Source organism: Frankliniella occidentalis, unplaced genomic scaffold, assembly GCF_000697945.3.
Source record: "Frankliniella occidentalis isolate FOCC.00 unplaced genomic scaffold, Focc_3.1 Scaffold56, whole genome shotgun sequence".
Lineage (NCBI taxonomy): Eukaryota > Metazoa > Arthropoda > Insecta > Thysanoptera > Thripidae > Frankliniella > Frankliniella occidentalis.
The window spans coordinates 259,903-270,414 of NW_026267186.1; the positions used below are offsets into that span (position 1 = coordinate 259,903).

Consider the following 10,512-nt stretch of genomic DNA (forward strand, 5'->3'; position numbering starts at 1 on the left):
GCACCCGCCGAGACACCTGCTGAAGTACCTCCTAAGGTACCTGCTGATGCCGAAACACCTGCAGAGACACCCGCCGAGGCACCTGTCGAGACACCTGCAGAAGCACCCGCTGAGACACCCGCCGAGGCACCTGCGGAAGCACCTGCAGAGGCACCATCTGAAGCCGCCGCTGAAGTTCCGGTGAAAAGCACCACAACGGCGGCTGCCACAACTGCGGCACCCACTGAAGCTCCGGCAGAATCACCCGCCGAAGCGCCCACTGAGGCTCCTCCTAAGCCTCTAACCGAAGCTCCGGCACCTGAACCAGCGGCACCTGAACCAGCCGCTACAACCGCGAGCCCGGCCACCACCGCAGCGCCCCCCGCCGAATCTCCCGCAGAAACTCCCGTCGAGACTACCGCTCAAGCACCCGCCGAAACTACCGCTGGGAAGCCTGCGGAAACGCCCGCGGAAGCCCCCTCCCAGCCCCCGACGACGGAAGCCTCAAAGGTAACCCCGACCGCGGCGCCTGAGCCACCGGCCACGACCACGAGCCCCCCGACGGAGTCGCAGGCTCCAGCCGGTAAGTTCACGACCCATTTTATGTTATTTTCATCTCCGTTGTGGCCTTGACATCATCTTAAAGACGCCGTTTTGTGACCAGGTGGACCCGCTGCTCCGGGCGAGCAGATGCAAGGGGACCAGCCAGCCCCCGCAGCGCCAGGTACAGGGCGGGGCCCGTGGTGCTGGCGGAACCGAGAACTTTAATCTAGAGCCACTTATTTATATACTATTCTGTCTGTTTTATCTCATGCTCTCCACAGGAACTAAGACCGCAAGTAAGCCTTGCATGCTGGTGTGAGTGCGAGTGTGTTTGTGTATGTGTATGTGTGTGGGTGTGTGTACGCGTACGCGCAGGGGCGAGGGGCTCTTTTTGACGTCATCCCCCCCCCCCTGCCTCGTTCTTTTCGGATGTGTGTCGAGCTGCTCTGTGTGTCCTTGTGGTGGTTGTGGTGTCCTTTATCGTGTGTCTAGCTCATCCGCTTTCGGTGACGGTGAAGTTTATTTCTGTCCAAACGACAATGAATGGGTAATGTGGTTTTCACCTACTTTCTGTTCGGGTCGGATATGATTATTAATCCGTCCCCCCTCCCCCTCCCCTTTTCTAGCTCGAGGCATGGCGTGCTCCAACGACGTGGAGTGCGAGGACCTGGTGGACGGCGCCTGCATCCAGGGCGTCTGCGGCTGCGCGACGGGGACAGTCCCCGCCGTGGCCGCCAACAAGTGCCTGCCAGGTGAGCAGGGTCGCCGTCGTCGTGGACATGGAGGAGGCCGTCACGCGAAAGAGACCATGTTCCACGAGAGGGTTCGTGGAAACTGTATGGGGAAGCTGCTTGATAAAGGGAACAAGAGGGTAGCGCTGGCGCGGTGGAGTAGCGTCCGTTAACAAAGCAGAAGATGAGTGCCCGTCTAGAAGAGGTTAGGTTGCGTGTCGTCCTATTTCAAACAGTTTAAAACGGGTCTATGCATCTAGCACCTCAGAACGACCTTCACCAAGGTTTATCAAGACAGTTGAGTCATTATCATTGAGTATAAAATGTATACCAATCCAATATGTCCGTACACTAACCTAGACAACGACACCGGGACCGTTTAGAAGATTGTGTAAACTTACTTTTCCGAAGCCGCAAACTTGACAGAACCACTTGATGACACAAGCCTCTCCGACAGCATCTAGACTCAATTTGTTTTTACAAATTGTACAAAACTTGGTTAATGATCACACATCCATACTCGCGGCAAAACACAGTATGGTCACATGGTCGCCTGCGGACGGCGCTACGCCACGCCACCTCCTCAGCGCCACCTTTCTTCTCGTCCCTCTTATCAAGAAGCAGCTTCCTCGTTGCTGCTCATCGTCAGCTCTGCCCCGCGTGACAAAGCCTCTTCCTCGACGAGTGTGAGCCGAGCGAGTCCGTGTGGTCCATATGGTCCTGTGGGCTGCGGGCTGCACTGGTGATAGCGCCTGCGACACGCCGGTTAGGCCGGCCCGCCGAGCAGGCGCGTGGAGCCGGCGGCCCGCCCTGAGCGCCCCAGGAGCTCTCTCCGACCCTGCCTTCCTCGCGTCGTCGCCGCCTCGGGGCGGCACGGTCACGACCCACACGGCACCAACCGAAAGCCGGTGCAACTTTTAAAGGGCGAGGGGGTTACTTTTCTCGTGGCTCTTTATTATCTGACATTGAGAAAAGTACCATGCCCGTCCTTGCCTTCCTTCATAGGAAATACGACTTAACTTGTGCGCTGCCTCGGGGCACGGTCACGACCGTCACGAGCCACGGCTCGAACCAAAAGCCGGAGCAACTTTTGAAGGGCGAGGGGGTCACTTTTCTCGTGGCTCTTTATTTGACCTTGAGAAAAGTGCCATGCCCGTCCTTGTCTTCCTTCATAGGAAATACGACTTGACTTGTGCGCTGCCCCGGTCCCCTGTTGCAGTGCTCCGCAGCCTGGGCGCGCCGTGCGTCGAGCAGATCCAGTGCTCCGAGGGCCTGGGCGACCTGGGCCTGTGCCGGGGCGGCGCGTGCGCCTGCGAGGACGGCGCGCGCCTCGGCGCCGACAACAGGTGCGAGTGCGAGGCGGGCCGCGCCGAGGACAAGACGCGCTGCGAGCGGCCGCCCATGCACGCCAGCGTGGCCAAGGTGGCCCAGCGGCAGGAAGGAGGTGAGCATGGATGAACCCACCCCGGGGTACAAATACCATGGCATATTTTTTTTACCCCGGGGTACAAATACCATGGCATATTTTTTACCCCGGGGTACAAATTTCGTGACATATTTTTTAACCCCGGGGAATCATAAGATCCGTTTTGCTGCAGATTGTGGTGTGTACAGCAGCTAATCCATCTTTCTCTCTGTGTCGTTATGCTTCTTGTCTCATGCTCGCCGTTTTCTTCAGGCAAAGGCGGCGCGGCGACACCCTTCTCCTCAGTGCTCACCATCATAGCTGTGGTCTCGGCCTCCCTCTGGACACTCAGTGGCCCGTAGCGTCGCCGAGGGCTAACAACTGCCCACCTCCCCCTTTTCTCAACAAGGGACTTTATACCACTTCTCGAAATCCTGCTTATTACCAAATTCCTTGGTTGGTAAGGACTCGTTCTCTTAGTTAGTCTATTATTTTAGTGAAATGTGTAAGCAAGAGAAGGAAACCTCTATTATTTTGACGGATCAATGGTGTGATGAGTAAAATCACTGAAAGAGAAAAGGCTAGTATTTTACTATGTGATATTGAATATCGTCTAGGGTATGGGGATTCAGGGAATTCCTTAATTTCCAATTGTTAGGCCTACTGTGACACCTTGAATCCTAAGATCTATTTAGCTCATAAGATAATAGAATATTATTCCAGAAGTATTTTTACCGTAAGTTTCATTATATGTGTAATATATTGTACTGTTTGGTGATTTTGTAATGTAAGGGACAGTATAGCATAAAAATAAAAATATTTTGCTTTCTGTTTACAAAAATTAATCAATACCCTTCAAAAAGAGCCAGAAACACTGGATGAGCTGGTATTGAGAGCTTGATCAGAGGAGCATGGATGTAGAATAAAGTGGCACAAACTTTAGCAACATTATAAACAGCAAATTTCTTTATTTTATAAATAACAAAATTTTCAAATTATAATAAGCTTTGTCTTTTGCATAATCATAAATATCTGATGATAAGTCTCTAAATATATCAATAAAAATAGCTATACTTTTATGTACACATACTTGAGCTATTTGCAACAACAAAAATGGAATTTAAATAGGTACAACAACTAGTATCACGTAAAACTTCTCTACATACTTTTGCCATATATACAAATTTACAACTCTTATTCTGATAACAGAACGCATGACATGTACATGTATTTGTTTTTACAAAATGAGGATTTGATAACATGTTATACCATTTGGAGGCACAAATAATTTGAACTTAAATAAGCAAAGCTTTTTTAAAGCAATTCATATCGTAAATAGATCATAGATAAAAGATATAAAAGATAGCACGTCACAATTAATGTTAACAGTTTTCAATGTAATCACAGACTTAAATGTCATTGTTTGTGTGAGATCCACTCAATTGAAGATTTTAAGTGCAGACCCAAGAGTAGGAAATGAGTTCTAAAGTATATTCTGAGATCTTGTAAACAAACTTTCTTGTTTTATACTAGGGATTCTCTACTGGCCCCGGAACATGTCAAATATTTCTTGCAAGTCCCCATGAGGTTTGTTTGTCTGCTGTTGGGAACTCTGTTGCTGTTGTTGCTGCTGTTGGACTTCAGTTGCGAACAGCTTCCCACTTGCAAGGGTCTTTGTAAGGATTGGATAGTCCATAACACCCGTACTTGTTGATGCAGTTGTAAAAGTCATTTGGTGAGGACTTGTTTGAGCCTGGGCTTGTGCTTGGGACTCAGCCTGAACCTGGGCTTCAACTTGCATTTGTACTTGTAGTTGCTGAGCCTGTACTTCAGCCTGAACTTGTGCTTGCAATTGGGCTTGAGCTTGCATTTGTTGCACCTGCTGCACTTCAGCTTGAACTTGAGCTTGCATATGAGCTTGTGCTTGCATTTGCGCCTGAGCCTGTGCATGCATTTGGGCTTGTACCTGAGCCGCCTGAACTTGCGCTTGTACCTGTGCTTGAACCTGGGCTTGCACTTGTGCATCGACTTGCATCTGTGTCTGAGCCTGCAAGCTAGCTTCTGTTTGGTTGTAAGAACTTGACATTACAAGAGGCTTGTCCTTGTTGTATGAGCTCGGCGTAGTGATACAGTTTCCTGGAAGCTGCTCATTTGATGGTGCCTGTGTGATAACTAATGAATTGGTTTCGTTTGGGAGAAGTGTCACATCAGAATTAGTAATATTGAGAAGAGGAGCGGCTGAAGAGTTGCTGCAGTACTGTTTCATTTCAGGCGAATGGCTTGCAGTTCCTTGGTAGAGTGGCACAAGATTTGGACAAGATGGGTTCATTTCCATACCAGTGTTCTCCCTTTGAAATATTTGAGAAAATGACAAATGGGAAGGATTTTTGTTCCGATGCTCCTCTTGCGCCATGAGTGCAGCGTTGCTTGCTTCATCATGCAAAATCTGGGCCAACTGCTGGGCAGCTGATGTTTTTGTATCTACAGCATGATTACTAGCCTCGTCTTGCAACATTTGGGCTAATTGTTGTGTTTCGCGATTGTTATTTGCAATCATCTGGACAATATTCGTTGTTGGAGTTTGTTTAGGCTCTAGAGGATGGTTACTGTTTTCATTATGCATTAGGTTGAAAGATTGGGATAGTGATACTTTTACATCCCTTCCATGATTACTGTGATCTTCTTGTAATATTTGTGCAAACTGCTGGGCTGATGATGTCTGGACATCCATAGCATGGTTGCTCTGGTTGTCATGCAGCATTTCTGCAAACTGATGGGCAGCTGATGGTTTTACTTCCATAGCATGGTTGCTTCTTTCATCATGGAGAAAACACCCCATTTGCTGGGCAGCTGATACTTTCACATCCCCTCCATGGTTACTCCTCTCATCACACATAACTTGGGTCATTTGTGAAGCATCCTTACTTGCTTCATCATGAAGCATTTGTGCAATTTGTGCATGTTTATTAGTTTCCTCTTGTATAAGGTGAGCCAGATGCTGAGCACTGTTTGTTGGCTCACTACGCATCATGTGATTCAGCTGTGAATTAGAAAGTCCTGAAAAATGAAGGATGGCATCTGGCTTTCTGTCGGGTGAATGATTACTACTTTCTTCATGAAGAGCAGGTTCTGATACAAACTGAGGAGGAGATTCTGAGTTCAAAATTGATTTCTGAGCAATGGGTGATGTATTACAGGGAGCGGGATAGGGTGATGAGTCTATAGGGGCTGATGGTCTCGAAATAAATATATCCTGTGTGGTGACTGGTGCAGAATACACTCCCAGCATATTGTCCATAGGAGCGGGGCCAGTGGGAGGAGGGCTCAAGTATGAGTCAGCTTGCGAAGAATCCAGCATGGATTGCACTTGCACTTGCATTGGAATTGGCAAATTTTGGTCGTGTCTTCTGAGCAACTCTGGCGATTTAAGTGGCTCTAAAGGAGACTGTTGTTGAGGTGATTGTTCCTGCTGTTGAGGAGAATGCTGCTGCTGTGGAGGTGATGATTGCTCTTGCTGTCTTCTCTGTTGCTCAAGGACCATCTTGTCCGTCTCTAATCGGTTGAGAAAAGTTTCCACGCTTTGCCCACTTTGAGTCGGTAGGCAACCTGAAGCTTCGGCAGGCCGCATAAATTGCTGAAGAGTTGCCATGGAAGGTCCTTTCATGGAGGTCATGCGTAGATCTACACCATGCAGATGTTCTGCTGAAGGAGGAGGTGGGGGTGGCATAGCAGTACTGTCCATTACTGCATTTGTAATGGGAGTCATTATAGGCTCGTCAATGACTTCAGTTTTAAGTGCTGGTAGTGGATCTGGGACGATCAGAGGCGATCTACAAGGTAGAGCCGTTGAAGGTGGCATAAAGTCCTTAGCCTTTTCTTCTTTCATTGTGGCGTTTGCTGTCCACAACATACTTTGATGAACCTCTTCTTTCGTGGGACTTGTACCTTTAAAAGAGAAAATAATATTGAGCAAAATTTAATACAGAGTCAATACTCTATGACTTCACAAAATGCATCAGCAAAAATAAACTGTGATACTCACTATGAGAAGGTGCAAAGGGCATCATCATTGGAGGAGGCACTACCTGCGCAGCCACAATCGATGATGGAGGTACACAGCCTGAGACGAGAAGGTTGGAGCTGGAGTAACTGCGACTTAATTCCATTACTAAGCAAAAACAAAAACAAACAAAAAATTAGAAAATGGTTTATTTAACAAAAAAAAAATTGTGCAACATAATATGATTTGAGTAATTACAGTTATGCATATGTATTAAAGTTTACTCACCTGGAGTAATACCAGAGTCTGAAGATGAAGTACAGCATTTCCCAACATCTGTTGCCGTCACTGCGAGTAAAAAAATACAGCTATAGCGGCTACCTCTTAACTTCAATGAAAATGCAAAACACACTGCTCCTCCTGGAATAAAACTGGTATATGCCATCGCAAACTAATGCATGAAAATCTTTTTCTTTTTTATTAGATTATAAAATTAATTGAATCTTAGAAATGATAGGTAGATATAAATTTCAATAAATTCTCTAAGTGCATGTTGTGATGGCATTTTTCACAGTGCTTGTGCAACATTAGTCTCATTCAGCCTCATTTACTCGCCACACACACACACCCTGTATGACTATATGGGCTCAAATCTTCCCAGAATGTATTTGGACAATCATTCGTTAAACCATGCACACACACACACACATACACAAAAATAATTAATCCTCTGTGGTGCTTTCTTTCAAAGCAAAAAAAGTAAAAGGGTAATAATAAAAATTTGTATCATCCTTGTTAGGCCCTTTACATTACTTTCATCAAGTCCTTAAAATGCTGATATGGTTTCAGTTTCCGTCCAGACATTTAGACCTTCATGATGATAATTAAACAATAAGCACCAGTACACACATATACATGTATAATAGATATTGATCAAAGAAATTTCCAAACAGTTGTGGAAAATGAAAGTTCGTCTCTGAACTTCAGATGAAACCAAATTCACAGAAGATTCAATATAAGTATTGTATGGACAAGCCTGATTTGCTTCAAAGTAATAAGTCTACACACAAGCACTGTGACTCAAAGGGTTATGGGGAAAGTGATCAGCGACACCTGAAAATAATAAGTATTAGTGATAGGTCCTCGGTGCTCTTCTGCAGCTCTGCACAAACTGCCAACAGATAAATGACATAGGCAGGAACAAACAGCATAATATCTCTGGTAATTCACACAAAGAAATTAAAAATATGCATTAAAAGTAGATGTCACTACGCTTTTCTTTTTTTTGAAATTATGCAAAATGATAACTTTATGAAGAATGAAAATATTTTACATGGAATGAGAGGGGCAATGAATAAATGCCATGCACTTTTTATTTAGAAATAGCTTCTTTGGCAAATTCATTACTGAATAAGAGAACCTGGTTTACCACCAAGAACTAATACGTAAATGAAACAGGCATTCCATTTCTGAGGAATTTCTGAGAACTAATATCAACAAAAGAAACTTTGACCAAAATTCATTTAACTACAAATTGAAAACAGAAGTTTGCAGATAACAAAATCATCATTGTTTTCATTAATTTTTTGATGAAGGGTACTTACCTCAAACCTCAGAATCAAACTACTTTGACATTATTTAAGATTTTCATAGACATGTTGACAGTGAAAAGAAGGAAGTGTTGGAGAAATTATAATCTTTTAACCCATATTATCAGTTATTTAATATTGATTTACATTGTACATTGACATTTAAAAACAAGTAAGACCCAAGCAATGTCCAACACCCTTGAACAAAATTTTTGAGATTTTTTACTCCGTTATGAAAATGGCCATTGAGGTATTATGTAATGAAGCCGATCAAACATGAACGGCAAATGAATTTAAGCATGCTTTTCCAAGACAAAAATGTTATGTAATGGACAGATATGAGTTGTAAGTGAAATAAGTTGAGTTGTGTAAGAATAAGTGTGCAAATCAGTGATAACCACAATGGGCGATGACAGAACCTGTCACATATGCGATCGCGAACTCTGCATGGGGGCTACCCCGACCGTCTCTCACAGGCCCCGCGCCAACCTGCTACCTGTAAACCTGTGGCTGTGGACGAAGGAACAAGCAAACACTGTCAGCAGCACAGCACATTTACACCAAAAGATATGACGATTGTAAACCACACTGATGGAAGTCATAATTATTCACTGTGTTTGAGCAGTGACTTTCAAATGTTGAATAAATAAATTTAAGAAACTGTGAGAAAAGGACAGCATGTTTCAGTATATCCAGCTTGTTTTGAAAAATATATTTATTTTTGGCAACAAAACTGGCTGGTCTCTCTGGATTACTTTTCAGAAATGACAAGTGAAGTGGATAGTAATGTAAATGACGGAAATGTATGTATGATTTTTTTTTAAAACTCGCAAACTGTAAAAAAAAAACTTCCAAAAGCAAGCTTACTATGTGGAGCACGCAAACAAACAGGAGTTCTCATCTACCGGTAGCATTAAGATTGATAAACTAGCATAAGTTACGTAAGTCTGTAGGAAAAATGGCACCTAGCAATAATATAAAAAATGTAGACACAGACAATGGACGCAACTCAAATGAATTTAAATTGTAAAATTTTCACGAAAAGCTTTGAGAAAAGTTCAATGCTTAGTTTAAAATATTTGTATAGATAGATAGAAATTTAAACAAAAAAAAGAAACTTAGTCTACTGTTTGTATGACCAGCTATGCTCCACATGATTTTTTGAAAAATGAAAAAATGGCAAATGTGGCAAACTCCAAGAAGCCAAATAACTTCCCAAAGCATATTGCATAGAGCTCCATGAATTGAATTTTCTACAAACAGAGAACTGCATTAAGTCCCATCACTGGAAAATAAGAGTTAAGCTCATTTGATATGTTATATGTTTGAGGCCCATATGTAGCCAATAATTGATTTCACAAAGATAGTTTCTCAAACATGTTCCTACCAAATGAGATAAGACTATTTGGTACACAATCTCCCATTTCCCCAAAAAAGACAAACTTGTAATGTCTCCACAAACCCATGTGCCCATTGGCCAGGCAGACACTCACAAACACCCACACGTTCGAGCGCGCACACACACAAAGACTCACATTGAGAAACATACACCCGCGCTCACACACCGACACACACCCTCGAGCTGGCGCACACACGCACACATACACAGGACACATACACAAACACATAGCTTGGTGACTTCTAGAAAATGGATTCCCCAAAATATATTAGCATATCTTTTGGAGTTTGACACAGTTCAAAAATGAAAATTAAGTCAAACCTCAAACTTCTTGGATTAAATTTGCCACATTTGCACGAGATAAATTAAAAGAAAAAATTACAAACAGACAACAGTCACATTTGTCCTGGGTTATAAAAAAAAAAAGGCTTGAAATTAAATTTAACATTAAAAAAAAATAAAAAATAGAGTGGAAAGTTTGAAACAACAAAAGTGACTGTTGCTTGTATGTCACAATTCAGCACTAGTTGAAGGCCAAAAGATTAAGGCCTATTATAAAGAACTTTGAGAAAAGTTACTGAAGAGGAACTTTAACTCATTTACTCAACAACATGCTCAGCTACGGGTCACTGCACTCCATTAATAGGATAGAGTAAACTACGAGAAGAAAAGGAAAGTTCAGTTCGAAAGAATGACTAATAGCTTCACAGAAGGAAGCAAAAAATGTTTTTCTAAACAGCACAATAAGATCACTTGTATCAGAAAAGATATTGAACTGGTAACTTCTTTGAAAACTGAATTGGTATAATAAACCTAACTGAGGACTTTGACACGTCTGTGTAAGAAATGAACTTCATTTCAACTTT

The 10,512-nt window shown here is 43.6% G+C and overlaps 2 protein-coding genes across 2 annotated transcripts in view; one reads left to right on the forward strand and one right to left on the reverse strand.

Moving 5' to 3' along the window:
* Positions 1-3,499, forward strand: part of LOC113212198 (tenascin) — a gene marked incomplete in the record, with an annotated part of 16,280 nt that extends 12,781 nt beyond the window's left edge. Inside the window, 3 exon segments of the mRNA XM_052267648.1 lie at positions 1,149-1,274; positions 2,473-2,697; positions 2,932-3,499. Coding sequence (XP_052123608.1) covers positions 1,149-1,274; positions 2,473-2,697; positions 2,932-3,020 — 440 coding nt within the window.
* Positions 3,500-3,596: 97 nt separating this feature from the next.
* Positions 3,597-10,512, reverse strand: part of LOC113212196 (nuclear factor of activated T-cells 5) — a gene marked incomplete in the record, with an annotated part of 27,103 nt that continues 20,187 nt past the window's right edge. The window contains 3 exon segments of the mRNA XM_052267645.1: positions 3,597-6,603; positions 6,701-6,826; positions 6,947-7,006. Coding sequence (XP_052123605.1) covers positions 4,199-6,603; positions 6,701-6,826; positions 6,947-7,006 — 2,591 coding nt within the window.